The sequence below is a fragment of the Chelonoidis abingdonii genome, chromosome 8 (assembly GCF_003597395.2).
Source record: "Chelonoidis abingdonii isolate Lonesome George chromosome 8, CheloAbing_2.0, whole genome shotgun sequence".
Taxonomy (NCBI): domain Eukaryota; kingdom Metazoa; phylum Chordata; order Testudines; family Testudinidae; genus Chelonoidis; species Chelonoidis abingdonii.
In genome coordinates this window covers 40,935,190-40,953,095 of record NC_133776.1, presented here as the reverse complement: position 1 = coordinate 40,953,095, position 17,906 = coordinate 40,935,190, and the positions used below count along the sequence as shown (strand labels likewise).

At 39.9% G+C, this 17,906-nt stretch overlaps 1 protein-coding gene across 1 annotated transcript in view; it reads right to left on the bottom strand.

The window, feature by feature from the left end:
* Positions 1 to 788: 788 nt before the first annotated feature.
* SLC25A36 (solute carrier family 25 member 36) overlaps positions 789 to 17,906 on the bottom strand; it is a 58,704-nt gene continuing 41,586 nt past the window's right edge. The window contains exons 6-8 of the mRNA XM_075068982.1: positions 12,131 to 12,197; positions 6,179 to 6,468; positions 789 to 5,340 (exon numbers count right to left, since the gene is read on the bottom strand). Coding sequence (XP_074925083.1) covers positions 5,147 to 5,340; positions 6,179 to 6,468; positions 12,131 to 12,197 — 551 coding nt within the window. The 3' untranslated portion in view covers positions 789 to 5,146. The remainder of the gene's footprint in view (positions 5,341 to 6,178; positions 6,469 to 12,130; positions 12,198 to 17,906) is intronic.

The window sequence follows — 17,906 nt, the reverse complement described above, 5'->3', positions numbered from 1 at the left end:
TGGGTGACCCTTCCTATCCTGTGCCGCTAGGAAGCATCTGGACACAACCCGGCACTGAGTACGTTGTGCTGGGTTAATGTGATGGACTAAGCAAGAGACAGATTTGCACCATCAGATTTTGTAACTATACACTTGCTGCAGGAGTCAAGTTACAGACTCAGGTTGAAAATATTTTATGTAACAAGTAAATTATGCACTTTACATTTCTATTAGTTCTAGGCTTTTTAGTAGACGGTTGTATTGTAGCATTGCTGTGCATAAGCTATCTACTAGATAAATGATATAACAGCTTATATTGCTAGAGCACGCTCCTGTAGTACATAATATCCCCCAGAATCTATATACTATAGATGGCACACATTGCACCAGGGAATTGCAGTCATGTGTGATATGGAAAACTGTCTAAATGGATAGCCAATATGCTGCATAACAGTGGAGGACGAGGAAATGTTGATCAAGGATTCCAGGTCAAATGCTTGCTCTTCAAAAAGTGCTATAAAGAACTTTAAATGTCCATATAGATTAGATAAGAGCTGGGGTCTTACCTAAATCTCATCCAAAAGCTCCACTTAGCAGTAACTAGGAAGAACCCAGACATTTTCAGAGAGAGATCACAATTTAAATGCATTGTAGCTTTCAGCTATATTTATACTGACACATGATGAAAGGATTTGTGGGGATTTCCCAGCTAGTCTCTTATTTTTAACCTGAGCTCTTCAGCTAGGTATCAAGTCTCAGATTTGTATTTATTTATTTTAAATCTTGGTCCAACACCACAGCCAGCCATCTTTGAATATAAGCACATCATTTTATTTTTTTAAGTTTGAAATAATCCCAACAAAAAAAAGTTAGCTATATAATATAAATACAGAGTAAATGCACATAGTTTACAGCCAACTACAATGTATGCAAGAATAGCAGCAAACCTCACATGAACGTTAAAGGATTCTCAGATGCTCATTTGTGAGTGTTTAGCTACAACTCTTACGGCATAATTAAGTTCACATATGCAGGGTCTGCAGACTCTCAAACAGAACAATTGAAAACTTACATGACTTCAGTTTTTACAGAGAGAGAACTGTATTACAAAAAACTGGAAAGTCATACATTTAACTAGCACACTTCAGTGTTTTGCTTGTTTCTAGAATAAAAAACACTTGGGAAGCAACATTTTTTAAAGTGTCTTCAATCTGAATTCTCTGCAAGTAATTTTTTTAAAATGCTACAATCTAAGCAATGTTTCAAATGTGACTATCAGGAGGCAAAAATAAAAACAGCAATAAAGCACAAACTGTCATTCTTGAACGTCTTTGAACAGAGTAAATATGTGGAGTGTCTCATGTAAATCAGAGAATTATATAGGTACAATGTCAATAGACCTATGGATAGGCTGATGTTTCAGTCAGTCATTCACTATAAAGAAAAATAAAAACCCATCATAAAATCACTAATGTGATCCCAGAAAGAACAATGTATGCTAACAAATCAAAGATTGGGAAAAAATAAACATAGATCTTGCAGTCAGTTTACGGTTAGGAAGAAGTTTCCATTTGGTACACCAAAACTCACCTTGCTTTGTAACATTTCACATTGAACATCAGGATTTCTAAATCCAGGATATTGATTAAGAGGGATATGAAATACAGACCTATCCACTGCAGACTTTCTGTCACGGCTTTCCAAGCTCCAGCCACAAAAATTTACAGTGATAAGCCATTATTTTATAAATATTCTTGTTATACAGTATACTGTAGAAAGACTGAGAATTGTTTAAGACCAGATACAAGTTTAAGTGGAACACGGAGCCATTTCTGCTGTGAGCATATCACACTATAGTGCCACCTTCTGGCTAACGTGGACATCTGCAGGATTATACAACGATTCTTGACTCTTAACCAGGTGTTAAGTCAAATAAAATGTATCATATTTAAATAAGAATGGATGTTGGTTTATATGTAAATTAGATGGATAGTAAAGTCATTCTCAAATGTTACCCCTTCCAGAAAACTGAGATTTAACCTTTGTTAGACAGAAAATCATGGTGGTATAACTTAATGTAAACTACATTAAAAGAATCAAGTAAGAGATGACGACCCAAAACAACATCAAAGTACACTCCTCTTTCAACTTCTTAATAAATGGTATAAGTGAATGTTGCATCTGTTTGTCTCTGTATGTTTTCAAAATAGATACCAAGAAAACTATGTAAAGAATTTCAATATCTTTGGGAAATAATTCAGAGGTATCTTTGTACATTGTGGTAGCTTTATAAACAAAACCACACACACACAATTTGGTTTGTTTCTTTGTTACAGTAAAGGTTCACCCCTGAAGAAATTTAAAAGGTTTTGTCTTTGAAGGATTAAAACTCCATGAAGAATTGGAACAATAGGTTGATTGTCTCTCTTCAGCTGATAACAAGGAGTGTAAAGCACAAAAAGATAGAACTTTCTACTGAGATATCTCGCCTTTGGAAGCAAGATTCACTGCTTCTCCCTGCGAGGCATGCACGTACACACAACCTCGTAGGGTAACAGATGCATGTGCACTGAAACAGACCGGATCTAGTCGGCCAAATTTATCCCTGGAATACGCAGGTACAATTCCCAATGAAACTGTGGGAATTATATCCATTAACTCCAGGGATGAATTTGGGCCTGTGCGCTTGCTAAATCTAAAATTCAGCTATAGCTGAATTGCCTGGATATCTCCTGAAGAGAAATATGTTTTTAATGCAACTCATTCCCCATAATTAGCTATTGTAACAGTTTTTACTTTATAATCACTTTTGGCTTTCATGTTACTGCGCTTAAACTTTTGCTGTTAAATGCTGGTGTCAGCAGCAAGATCTGAGGAGTCTGGCCACTAATGTTTGGAAGCAGGAAGGCTAGTTGTGAGTAATACAACATTAGCAGATTTCCCATAGAGAGGTCACTGGGAAAACCTCTTAACTGAGGTTTTGTTTTGTTTTTTCTTTTTAAATAATCTCCTTGTACTAATCAGAATACAAAGATTGCCATGGTTAGTCTAAATATGCGCAACACAGGCTATACTGAGAACACTTCTAGTATTAAAAAACAGGTAAGAATACTGTTTCTACGGAAAGCACATCAATGAAGCCAAGCCCCTACTGAACGGACATAGCAGTGGTGCTCTGTGCTCTACGGTGGCCCTTAAAAGGGGAGGCAGTTATTAGGGAGTATTACTAACACCAAGGCTTGCAAGTGTATATTAAATGATTTCTGCCATAGTATGATGGACACTACAATGCTCAAAGGAAAATAAAACAAGACAAACTGGTTGTTCAGTATGCATCAAACTTTTATACATAAAAGTCTCCAAAACTATCTGAACATCGATCCTAGTGATTTACTGCAAACAATGTCTTTTTCTGCACAGGTGTTTGGAAATCAAACCATACACTTAGCTTCAAAAAAATCTGTGCGCGCTGAACACTGTTTCTAACTGCACATGACCACTATTTAAAATCTTAAACGGGAGAAAAATCATAAGTCAAAAAAGGCCACAAAGTGCATAAGGAGTCATTTGCAAGATAGAGCCATTGCATGCAAACACACAGTTTAATGTATACTGAAGTACCACACTGGAGGAGTTAATTGCACTGCTTTGTTATACCAGTGTAGTGGCATTTATAGATAGAAAGCTACTGTCACGAAAATCACTGTGAACATCTCATCCAAAGGGGAGCAGATTTAATCTTGGAAGTATTCAAGGTCTACGTGTGAGTTTGAAAAGCTACGCAGAGCGTGAAACTTATTTCTCATACTCTGGATCTGGAAAACTTGGTAAGTTATGGCAGAACAAGTAACCGAACTAGCTAAGATATGCTGTCAAAGATAATGCATTATTCTGTAACTAGTATTACAAAACATCAATTAAAAATCAATGCCTGAATATTCAGATAACTGGAAGGGCAGAGTTATATGGTTATCTGCAGTTCTGCACTCAGCTTTAGGTTGAAAAACAAGGGAAACGGCAACTTTTAAGGGGAATGTAAAAACAAAATATTCTCAATTACCATCTTCTCCATCATTCTGCAAGTGGCTGGGATTTCCCTGAAAATGATCTATAGCAACTCCCAACTTGTTACTACACAGGAATTTATCTATGTGCTTTCCTATAGCTTTACAGATAGTGAAGTATGTGCCCTCCTTTAATCCAGGAGAAGTGTTGGTACTCTAGTCACTAGCTTGCATAAAGCTATGTTTGACTGAACATTATATATCCTGCATCATGTACAGCAGGTTCACTTGTTAGAATTTAACACTTCATTAAGACTCCTTAAAGACTGTTCTGCAATTCTAGTTTTAGTAGTGTGGGTCACATTACAGATCGGTGAGAAGACTCCATGATCTGTTTTAACAGTACATCTTATGGTCTTCCTTAAATTCTAAAAGGGAGCAGAGATCTATGATAATGAATGCAAGAGGACTCAGTATGGGAATGCTTGGATTTCCAGTTCTGCTAAGAGACCGGTATCCCGCAAAGTTAAGCAATGAGAGCTTCTCACACAACTTTGAACTGTATTGTCGCTACAAAAGGTGAGATTGAAATACATTCTATTTTAGGTCCCTGTGCTACATTCCTTGAGATAGTAACACGGAAGTTGCATGCTGCAACTACTACCTCAATCTCATCATTTGAGACTTCAGATGGAGTTGAATACAAGTTTCAGACATACAAAGTTATGAATCTATGCTTTCATCCTCCTCACCCTAAGAGGTTATTGTATATTGAAACAAAATGTATTGAAGACCAAACATTATGAGTGGAACAAGGCTATCCTTGCAATAGAATACAATATATAACCCCCTCCCTCCAAATCACTGAAGCTCATGGTTTTGCATCACGTAAATTAACACACAGCGAGAAAATAGCAATTTTGAAGTAAGATGTGTTTAAAGGCATTCCCCTGGGGGCAGCTCCTTCGTCACATGGTCACAAAAGAACCATACAATAAGGCAGCAAATTGCTCATGGTTGCCTATAATCAATCTTCTATTTCGTCCATAGCTGCCTGTTCCTGATAGATAATTTTCTTCTGCCCACCACATTGGCACTGATATTTGGTGGTCCACTGCAATCTTTTGGTCTTCCACCTTCCTAGAGATAGCAAAGTTACAAGGCTATCCATTCAGTAAGTAGACTACCACTTCATAAGTTGACATCATTATAGCTGTGTTTGGAATCTGTCTGATCAGATGTGTAGTTAGACCACGGTAGAGGGATCCATACCCTTCTTCTCGCACAAGCAAAGATAGCGTCTGGAAGAAAGCTCTGTATTTTGTTCCCTCTTCACGTAGTCTTGTTCGTACAACTTCTGTGTAAAGAAAGTAACACTTGGTTATTTTGGTCATCACACTGCAAAAAATGTAATGAAAACAAATTAATTAATTTAGCCAACAGACTAAGCAAGCATAAAACCCTCAACACCGTATACGCTTTAGATAGTAGGTAAAAAAGCCAACATGGCAATTACCAGGTTTGGGAATCTGGAAGAAAAAGACAAGCCATGTCCTTTCAAGAGCAAAATAACCTAAAAGTCTAGCTATTTCCAGATGCCCAGTTAATGAGGTGGAGTGATGGTGCTTTGAGTGGCCCAGGTCCAACAAACCACTTAAGCATGTGAGTAATCACACTTGTTTCACCTTCAAATTAAGCATATTCTTAAGTACATTGCTAGATTGAGACATAGTAAGCAGCATTATTGGGGAAAATTGAGCAAAAGAACAGCACAATGAAAGATTGGAGGAGGAGATCTTGCTGACATATCTCCCTAACAATTAAAAAGGAAAAGCAAGAGCTCTGTTGGTTACTTACTTGAAACTTACACAAATAATGAGCATAATATAGGGGTCCAAATGAAGCCAAATTTCCCTGAACCTGTATGGACTGGATTACTGCAGTTCCCTGGTATAAATTAATGTTATTGTCCAAAGGGGTCAGACTAAATATCAGTTCAGAAATCCTGAAGCCTCTGGTTGACTTGCTGAATCAGAAACTGGCCATGCCAATTTGCTAAATCGAACAATAGACAGAAGTGAAGCTAAAAGTACTCTTTTATTGGGACCTGATCCAGAGAATAATAGAAATCAAAAGGCTCCTGCTGACTTCTTTGGGCTTTGGATCAGGTTCTTAAGGAACACGCATGTCCTTACCATGTGGATATGCTATAGATGTGGCACAGGTTTTGGAAGTGGCAGCAGCCATCATCATTCCAACAAAGTCTGAAGCTTCTTTTACAGATTCATCCTCACTGTCCATACTAGAAGCAGTCTTAAAGTCCAGTAGTTTTCGCTTAATACTCTCGTAAATAACAAAATGAATAACAGTTTCAGATATGCCTGCGTAGGAGGCCGACATTCCTCTGTAAAAGCCTTTAATTCCATCTGAATGATAGACTTTTCGGACACATTCGAAAGCACTCATTCGCTTTTCTCCACGATTCCTGAAAGAGAAGGAACATTTAACTGGTTCACAATAATAATTTTAAATGATTAATTACATAATGTTTAGCTATAAACATGAGTCCTTTGGAAATAGCTGGTAAAACAATGCAAAGGCGCTCCAATTCAGAAGTGTTTTAAGAACATGCACAATTTCAGCACACAAGTTGTTTTATTGACTTCAGTATATTACATGCTTAAGTACTCTGCTGAATCAGGACCAAAGGAATACTGAACACTTAAAGGATTGTGGAGTCTCAGACAAATCTCCAGCCCTCCTCATCTTCAAGGTTCGAAAATCAGCCTGAACCAGAGACAGTCAAGATATATAAATGTGTGACCATTAGAAAGTTAAGACTAAGGAGCTGAAAGCCCCAGTTGCCTACAGTATGTTACTCATTACAGGACAATAGCTTAACGTTCAAAGGGAGTGAGCAAACAAACCACTGAACAGTAGTTCATTATATAAACTGATCCCACTAAGCCACAATTGAGGTCAAATAATTGTGCACATTGGATCGAGCAGATTTTGTACCTGTAGGACACAAAAAAAGTTTTAGTCCTCAACATCCCCAACTTGCAAATGTAAGTTCAGCTGATCATTTATATTAGAAAATAAAACAATGTGAATGTGTATATACCACATGGATCAGTTAATAATGGATTAATTTAATAAACTTGTTCCCACTTGCTGATGTTTCACAAGGTACAAGTGGAGAAAACACACTTAACATGGAGTTATATGGAATGAGCATGAATCCACAATTCATTGGCTACCTGCATCCCTTAAATAGATTCTACCACCAGAGGTCTCTTGTAGGATTGAGTAAATTATACAAAATAATGCAGGACATTGCCCTTTCACTACTGCTAGAGGCATCTGGGACTATATTTTGTTTTATGTTGCCCCAACGCCTTTCTGAATTAAGGCATATGAACTCTGGCCTATACAGAACAGTTCTTTACCTTACAGTAACTGTTATTCTTCCAGAGGTTTTGTCTGTGTGGATCTCCACTTTAGGAGGCTAGCAAGCAGGGCCCACATGCAAGGTGGAATTTAATTGCCACTAGCTAAAGACAATGTAAAACTGATGACCCAAATTTTGCTTCTGATCTGGAGGCCAGGTCAATGATGATTAATAAAAACAACAGGATTACTCCAGGTGGCTGCTTTGCATGTTTCAGATACAGGGATATTTCTGAAACATACAGAGGCTGCAGCCTGGGTTTTAGTGGAGCTAGTCTTGATGTTAGAAGGAAGGGGTGCTCCTGCCATTTGGTGTCAGACAGAAATACACTGTGTAATCCATTTAGTTATGCTTGTCTTTTAACTACCTTGCTTACTGTCATAAAGAGGTAAGGGCGTTGTCTAAGCGTACAGCTGCACTAAGCAAGGAGCCAGCATCTCAGCCTGGGCAGACAGACTAAAAATATCAGTGTAGACACTGCAGCATGGGTGGCAGTTTGGTCTACCCACCCCAGCTTGAACATACCTCGGCCCAAACCTGGAACCCCTCCTGCACTCCAAATCCCTCATCCCTGGTACCACCCTGAAGCCTGCACCCTCAGCCCAGAGCCCATGCCCCCTTCCACTCCTCAACCTCCTGCCTCATCCCAGAGCCCCCTCCCACCTTCCAAACCCTGCAGCCCCACCTTCCAGCCCGGAGCCCCCTCCTGGACCCCAAGCCCCTCATCCCAGAGCCCATTCTCCTCCCCCACTACCCCACACAACACACCCCAACTTCCTGCCCTAGCCTGGTGAAAATGAGGGAGGGAGTGAGAGCAAGCAATGGAGGGAGGGGGGACGGAGTGAGCAAGGTGTGACCTTGGGGAAGGGGTGGGGCAGGGTTGTTCAGTTTTCTGCAATTAGAAAGTTGCCAGCCCTAACCCAGCTATCCATCACCATAGAGACTATTCAGTGCAGGATCAAGCAAAACGAGCGCAAGTCTGTCTACTCACGCAGGGAGGCACATTCTCAGTTGCAGCGCAGAGATACTTTAAAAGTTCTCATTTTATCCAGATAATCTAATAGGGCCCTGGTGATGTTCAGATAAAATAGAGAACAGAACATCCGAAGACAGCTTCAGGGACAGCTCAGCTGGTTTGGTTGTGACTCTGAACCTTTACCTAATCTGCTGCCTAGATGGCTGTGCAGGAAGGTCGGCACCTGAAGAAGGTGGTGGTTTCCCACAGGAGAATCTCAGAGGGTAATCCATAGGTCACTTCTGGGTGTAGCTAAGTCATCTGAGGTTGAGGTATAGATCCCCACTGATGTTAACACAGCCCTGAAATCTTTTAGTGAATGCAATTCCTCATCAGTCAAAGTGCTGAACAAAGCAAAGGGAAATTCTCAATCATATTCTGTACCTTCCTTGGGATACCTGAGGCTTGCAACCACGACACCCTTCACATTATTACTTCAGAGGCCATGGACCAAGCTGCAGTATCCCACCTGAAGCATCTATGACTGCCTGAAGAGCAGTTTTCACTACTAGTTGTCCCTTTAATTATGGATTTTTAACTCTCCCTTGAAGGAGTTTGTTGAGAAAGGGAGATACCTTGTCCCACCTCAGGATTCCTACTTCAGGGATAACTCTGGGTAATTTGTTATACCATTATTTAACAGGCAAAAGAATAGGCCTTCCTACCAAAGAAACTGAGCTTTTGGGGATCTTTACCCTTGTGAATTGCTCTGACAGGATCTAGCTGCTAGTCTTCTCTTGCACCAAGAGAGTAAAGAATTATTTGAAACGCCTTTCAGGAAACATATCTTTTCTCCATTCTCTTTGCTACGTGGGCAAGGGTAACAGGATTCTACTACAGACTTTTAATTAATTCTAGAGTGCCCTGGTTTACGGACAGTGCTATCCCGCTTAGACAAGTGAAGTACAAGACATTGAGCAGTTTATGGGCCTTTTCTTCGATTACTGCTGCCTGAATTTCAGCTATACAAGAGTATTTCCTGAAAGATTTGAAAGTCATCACTGGGGCTAATGAGAGTGCCTCATCAGGAGACAAAGATGAGGGGTCTCTGGGAGAAGATGTATGGTATTGATCCAGTTGTTCCAGATCTGCCTCTTCCTCTTGTGATTTGTCTGTCCAGTTCTACAGAAGGTCTTTAAAGTTGATGTGGAAGGAGAATGAGAATATCTGCATTTGCATGATGAGCAATAGAGAGATCCAGTATTGGATGTTCTAGACAGCAGGCCTCAGGATGCCCAATACGGCGAAGGTGCTATATATGGCTGATTAGGCCACTGTGAGGAAGCCAGTGGTCTAAAATATATATCACTGGCTGGACAGAATGAACTGTCTTCAAACTGCAGGAAACAGGGAGGTGAGGGGAATTAGACCATAAAAATACAAGCAGAACTTATAGCCCAGTGGTTTTAGATATGCCATTACGGGTGGCAGTGGCACAATGTGCCAAGTCCAAGTTGTAAAAGAATTTGGGGGTGTTTTTTTTTTCTGGAGTAAACAGAAACAAAAAGGGATAGACTATATACTAGGGAATCGAACCCTGGCTGAGTTAAGCTAGGGAAATGCTACAGTGAAGTGATGGACACCGCTGATTCCACCCTGCTGCCACAGATAGTAAGACGAAACTAGGGCTCTGCTTTTATACCGTTGGATAGGGATGGAGGGAGGACGGAGATAAGGACATGAAGGGTACAGAGATAGTCCCAAGGGACTACTGTTATTCAAAGATTCTGATCCCACATGTATGACGTACATACACACCTGAAGTGGAGATCCACACAGACAAACACTTGAAGAAGAAATTGTCCTTTCAATGTGCAAGATGCACAGGTACATAAATGTGGATAGCATATTTTACTCTATGTATATACTCTGTAATGTCACCTTGGAAGACCAGAACAATTTCATTTTGTGCACCACAGACACTAAGTCAACTCTTGTTCCAACTGGAACAATGGGAGTTTTATCATTAACTTCAGTGGAAGCATCATCAGGCCCATTATAGCAGCCAATGATTTGAAGGGTTGTACTCTCTGCCCGAAATAACCACTGGATTGTAATGATTGGAAATGTAAGGGGAAGGACAAAACATGAAGGTACCTGCTTAAATACAGAGTGTCCTGTGACTGTCAAAAAATAAGTCATATTTAAGTTGCATCCCTTTTAGCATCCCTTTCCCCATGTAAACACAAGAGTCTCATACAGGTACAATGGTATCCTATAAATTATACATCTGAGCAAAACCAAGCAAATCACTTGGCATTTTAGTGATAGGTTTGGGACTAAAATGCCACATCGATACTAGAATAAAAGCACTAAACAAGTGTTCAGATATGAGAGTAGATAAACTTTGAAACTCAGTCACAAGAGGTAAAGAGGATTAAAGTACATCTACCCAAAGCACTATCCACCGTAATCCAACTATTCTACAAGTTTAATGTGAAGAGACTTCTATAGAAACAGACGACCAAAGTTGATTTGATCTTACAGATTTTGCTTTTATTTGAAGTTGGCTGCTGCAGGTGACTTTGTGGACTTGTGCTGATATTTATTCTAGGTCTTGTACTTTCTGTTACTGCATTAATCCTTCTTGGAAAGAGGGACAGCATTAATGTTTCTTACATTTCCAATTCAAAGAAAGATAAAGATACAAGGTAAAATGTTCGCAAATTCCTATGAGAGACACAAAGTAGGTGAGGTACTCTCTTTTATTGGACCAATTTCTGTTGGTGGAAGGAACAAGCTTTTGAACCACAAAGACCTCTGCTTCACGCCTGGGGAAGGATGCAGAGTGCCTATGGCCCTTAGGAGTCTAAGTCCATTGATTAGGTTTCCTAAGTTTTTTAGGTGCTTTACCTGTAAACTATATCAGAAAGAAAAGGATGAATGATTCACTCATTTCTATGCTCTCCTTACTCCCCTGTGTTACAAGTGAAACCAACTAGATTTGGTGTTCTTTGCTACTCTGTGGAGCAGTTTGTTGGGTCATGAATGTGTTTGCATGAGGGTATGGAAAGAGGGGCATGATAGCAGTGTGATGTTTACGGAAAAAGGAAGGATTGTAAAACAGTCAAAGTGGCTAGAGTGTCATATCAGATCAAGCCAAGTCTCTCCCAGCTGTTCTAAGTGGATATGGGGCAGGAAAGAGATGTGTGTTATGTTCCAGCCTAACTAAATAATATAAAATAACCCATCCTTTATCACAGTATCTATTTATGATATAAACCAGAATCCAGCCAATTTCAACTGAGTAGTCTGTTACAGAACTGCTTCTGGATCAGTGAAACCAGTTTTTCCCTTTTATAACCAAGCTCACGATACAAAAGATAAATAAAAAGAGTACAAAACTACCTGCGTCAGGGATTCAATTAAGTAAGCAAACGTTTCATTAATCAGATTGAGATTGTTTAAAGCACTGTTAGTTTCGGAAATGGTCAAAGAGTGCTGGTCACCAGAATACTGTAGCACCTCCATGCAACATCATTACCACCATCCAATTGAACTACTGGGACAAAGACAGTGTGTATCTCAGAATCAGGTTAACACGTGGCCTTACCAACTGAAATCCTGATTAGAAAAACCACTCTCAGTTTAGAGGAGAGAATCAATTTTATGGTATCCTTCTATGTCAATTATTAGACAATAAAATTGGTAAGCAATCCTAGTATGAAAAAGGTTCTTTACCTTGCATCGAGCTGTAATCGCGTCTTTATTAGCCAAATAGGATTGGTTGCTGTGATTGCAGTAAAACCTAAACAAATATTTAAAGAAAATTAGGTTTGATAATGTCGTGAAAAAACACAAACCTAGTTAAAAGTTAAATGTACACAATAAGGTACAGTCCATGAGAAAAAAAACCCCTCAGACTATACTGATTTTTAAAAATGTTTCTATTGTAGGCCTCTACTGATATTTTATTACTTTTACAAGTCCACAGACCCAATAAACTCTCCCCCCCTTTTTAGTTTTACACTGACATTTCATATGCTCAATTCTTAGCAAAAAAGGTTCTCCATATAAAAAAATTTCCCAATCGTACATATTTCTCTGCGAATCTATTTATACGCATCCCTTTTTGACACCTTTGAACAGCAAGACTAGCTAGCTAAACTGATATTAGTCATTTAATTTGGAAAAAAGTTTTAACAACACATTGCAAATGTAACTGAAGTGAATTGAAATAGTATAAAAACAACATTCTCTGCAGATTTAATTTACTACCTGAAATACAATCTGAGTTTAAAAGCATGCAAACTGAATAATGTCTACTACGATGCAGCTAAAAGGCATAAAATTACTGTATATTAAAGACCTTTTAATATTGACCTATAACTAATAGTTAAATTGGAGTTTATTAATAGTCCAATGTTTTATTTAGAATTCAAAAGCAAGGATTGTTGGCTGGCCCCAGGAATACTTGCACAAGCATACAAACGTTAAAAATGTTTTAAAAAAATGGATTGCATATCTACTACTAACTAGTCAGACAGCAACTATTTGGGTTTGCATTAGGGCTAATTCTAAAAGTTTTTGTTTTTTATCCACCAAAAAAAATAAAAATAAAAGGCTTCTGCACACCCAAGCAGAGTCAGAGGTAACTCTGGATAAATTTACTTTTGTAGTACCATACATGCACCATTAATCAAGTGACATGTCTGCAGGAGGGAACAGAGAAAGAGCTGAACATTTGCCAAGCAGCAAAAGATAATTTTGATACTTTGTGCTCCCTGAGTGACACACACTACTTGCATATCACTAAACAGTCTCACTATACAGTCTCCTGCCCACCTGCAGACTCAAGGGCCTAGGAAAGTGTCAAAGAGTATCTTGTTCAGTGCATTTCTGATGCACACCTCAGCTACACAAAACAGGGCTTTGATAAATTTGTTTAAGAAGATCATTTACAATTACATGTAAATTACATTTACAATTAAGTAGACCCGCTTGCATACCAGTTACTTCTGTTCAATCACCATCTACCTTTACACTGAAAACTTGTACACAAATGACTGAAGTACTCAAAACCAGAAATGCCAAAGGATCTTAACTGTTTTAAAAAAATATTTTGGAGTTTTTTTTACATTTTTAAAATGGATTATTAAATCCTAATTTGAGATCTCAAATTACACTACAAAAATAACCTTATCTATGCTTCTTAACAGCTAAGATCATTCAAATACCTCCAACGATATAGCTGCAGTGCTGTGCCAAAGTTGTAGAAAACTAATAAACACAATTTAATCTCTCACTTAGAAGTCAATGTGTTTAAACAAACTCCTTAAATGCCCTCTCAATTAAAGATCTTCATATTAACTTGCATTTTGAAAGCTCTTAGTGCATACACCTAAAACACAGATCATAAGAGTACTTTTATGAGGATAGTTTGATTTTCTGTTTAACTAAACAAGCGCAAGTGCCTTGGGGCTGCTGTATGCACAGTACTTTAAACCCGTGCAGGAAGTGTCAAATGTTATCGAAACAGAATGGCAGTATTTTACATCCAGTTTGCACATCTGTAAATAACTACACAATATAGAAGGCAATGGAGAATTAGACCGTGTTAGCTTTAGTGATGGGTCAGAATGTCCCTAAAAGGGCATGGTGTAAAATACCTGTAAAAAGAAAATCCCCTTAGAAACAACTCTTATTACAAGAGTATGTGACTCTTATACCAATTTTACACAAGTGCAACTTCACAGATTTCACTGGAGTTACTCCTCATGTAATGTAAGAAGTGGAGGGTAACCAATCCTGAGGTCCCTTCCAACCCTGATATTCTATATATTCTTAATTTCTATAACACTATTTATTAATCACTACCAGAATTTGCTTATTCACTACCTTAAATCATAATCCTTCCACAGAAAATCACAATGGGTTGTGGTAGAAAGAAATTCATTTTTAAACCAAAGATTTTGATTTAAGATGGAGAAATAAAAGCAGGAACATGTGAACTTTCAGGAAAAAAAATCTCGTTTCCAGAAAAATACTTTCAGTTAAAAGGAACCCTAAACAGTAAAACACAGGGTCAAATTCTGCTCTTAGTTATGCCACTGTTAATCTGAAGCATCTGGACTAAAATAGGAGATTTGTATGAATGTGTAGGGCCCTACCAAATTCACGGTTCATATTAGTCAATTTCACTGCTACGAGGTCTTAAAATTCAGTTTATATCTGAAATTTCATGGTGGCGTAATCATGGGGGTCCTGATTCAAAAGGGGATTGTGGGGAGGTCCCAAAGCTGTTGTAGGGGGGTTGCAGGATTGCTGTACTCACATCAGAGTTTCCTGCAGCTGGAGGAGGCTTCTGAAGGCAGAGGTAGGTCTCATCTACCCAGTGCTGGTGGGAGTGCCTCACCCAGGGGATCCTAGCTGCCAGTCAGGGGCAGTGGTGGATTAATGTATAGGCCCATGGGGCCACGGACAATTTGAAAAATGGGTGCCACAGTCCTGGCAGGAGCTGAAGCCCCAAGCTCGGGCAGCTCGGGGCCCAGGCAGGAACCATGGGGGGTAGCAGCCCTGAGTTCAGGCACCCTGAGCCCCATCTGGAGCCACCAAGGGTTGGGTGCGGGGCAGGGAAGCCTGGAGCTCGGAGAGTGAAAGCCTCAAGTCCCAGCTGGATCCGTGGGGAATGGCAGCCCCCAGCCCAGGTCCCTGAGCCTGGGCAGGAACCTGAGTCATTACACCCCCAGCAGGAGCCACGGTGTTGTGGGCAGCAGCTCCAAGCCCAGGCACCCATAGCCTGGCCAGGAGTCTTGGGAGGAAGAGGGGATGGGAAGCCCCAAGCCAGGCAGGATCTGCAGGGGCTAGCAGCTCCCAGTCCAGGTCCTGGGCCTGGGCAGGAGCCGCAGGCACTACATCCTCAGCCCCAGCAGAAGCCACAGGTGGCAGGAGCAATCTGGGCACCCAGAACCCCAGCAGGAGCTACACGGGGGCTTGGGGTGGGGGACCATGGAGGTGGTAGCAGGTGGAAGCCCCAGCACTAGGATGCCCTGAGCCATAGCAGGAATTGCAGGAAGTGACAGCCCCAAACCCAGGCATCCCAAGCTCCAGCAAGAGCCGTGGGGGTTAGGTGTGGAGGGGGTGTCAGCAGCCTGGAGCCCAGCTCTGGGGCTGCTGCAGCACAGAAGTGTATCACCCTCACTTCTGTGCTGCCTGTGGAGGTGAGTCTGATCTCCCCCCATAACAGCCATGCAGGGGAAGGACAAGTCCTGTCCCTCCCCAGCCTGGCTGATTTCGGGGAGATCAGATTTCATGGGAAGGTCCATGACCCATTTTTCATACTCATGAAATTGGTAGGGCCCTACTAATGTGAGAGCAGATTCTGGTCCAGTGACTCAGACTTATAACCTTTCACTTACACACTAAATTTTAAAATCAGACAGCAAGACAAAAAGGTATTTCACTCGCCCCTCATATTTATTTATTTTCCTATTTAATTAAATGCTTCTCTAATAAAAAGGATATGCCTGTGTTACCACTAGATTGTATCTGTAATAATTATTTACTCCTCATGTCCTATTGACCCAAGATGATCAATCTCACTGGGTTCAGGTAAAGTTCTTGGCCTCAGACCCATATGGAGGAGGTAGTGGAGATGTAGATGCAACATCTGAGTAGGAGGGGAGGGAGTCACTCTACCTCCTCCTAGGGCAGAAGCAGGCATGGCTCTTATTAGTCATTTGGAAAAGATGCAGTTTTATTCCACCCACTGCTGACCTCTGTCCATTGTCAATATATATGCAGGCTGAGATGAGACAAAGCTAGGTCCCATCCTGCCCATTCTAATGTTCTGTGAAATGTTCTTTGCTGTATTTAACTTATGGGCTTTCCTATACTCATCACCACAGTATTAGAGCACCTCAAATCATTAATTAACTTAGCCTTACAATAGCCCTGTGCGGTAAGGAAGCATTATTCCTATTTTAACGAATAAGAAATTGAGGTAGAGAGAGGTTTAAGGCCCAATCTTGCAATAATTGGGAAATTGAGGTACAGAGAGGTTTAAGACCCAACCTTGCAATAATTGTCCAATAACTGTGGGCGTCCAATTTGAGGCCTGATTTTCACAAGGTACTGAGGGTAGGGGGTACTTCTGAAAAATCAGACCCTGGGGCCTCAAGTAAAGCACCCAAAAATGGAAGCATTCAAAATTAGTGAACACTTGATAATACAGGCCTAAATAAATTTGTCTTATTTCACAAAGGAAGCCTGTGGCAGAGCTTCTGTTAAGAACAAGACAGCTACAACTCCCACTCTGTGCCAGAGTAAGGAAGGTGGGTAGGTGAGCGTGCTGTGTGCAACTCCCTAGGCCTAGTGTCCTCCATTCTCTCATGTGGCTTTTACTCTCAAAATGTAAACAGTATAAAACGTTATAGTAGCAAAGTTTTAACTGAGTAATTCATAAGTTAGCAGCAGGTGAATGTTGTTGCTTGATAAAATATCCTGTATTTTAGTTTTACGTGAGTTTTGTAAGAGAATACTAAATGGACAGATCAGAGGTGCTGATCAACATAACACTCTTAAATTTTGTTGCCTGCTGTCTAGTGCCTTTTGCAAATTATATCTGAATTTCAGATTGAAACAATTATTTAAGTTTATCTCTGGAGCCAAACAATTGACCAAGAACTAAAAACAGGTAAGATCCCAGGTATTCCTATTTTGCATCATCTTTGAAAGTTTGGCTTTATCCATAAGACAATTGCAATTGACACAGATGCACGTGAATATGTAATGGTGGATTAAAAATCCATAGTAGTAAAATAAAACCAACCAACCAAAAAAAAAAAGAAAGAGGTAAAAGAGGAGGATGTCTTCGATCCATTATGGCAACATAGGATATCAGCTGCAGCATTTTAAATGCAGCTATGAAATACTTTGAAAAATCTAATGTCCTGGCTATAGTCAACAAGGGACCTTTAATTAGCCAACATGGCTAAGTAAATAGCAGCTATCAGTGAAAGGTATTTTCTACCTTTCCCTGAACTGCATTGAAAAAAATTTTACTTCTCTTTAACTCTGGAGTAGAGTTACGTTTTCGCACAGTGCACATAAATTGGAATTCAGATAACAAAAGTGCATTCCCCTTATTTTGTGTATTTAATAGATATTACAAACCCAAAGTGTGGTTCTTACACTAGAGGCTGCAAGAGACGCTCAGTTCAGTACTCACGAGGTTTAAGTTAGTCCATATTTCTGCAGGAAGTGACCTGCGGATGGGGAGCATGAGATGACACGATCTCACTCTTTTCACGGGAGAAATGTACAGTAAATGCCTAAAATAGACACAGGCTTTTCTGTATCATAACAACAAGCAGTGACCTCATCAGACACATGTGTACAAATTGAATCCCATTGGAAGGATTTGTGAATTAGTTAATGTGAGATCTAACTTTTTCAGGTTAAAAGTTTAGGGGAAAAAAAAGAAAAAAACTAGAACAGGCCACAGATATTAAAATAT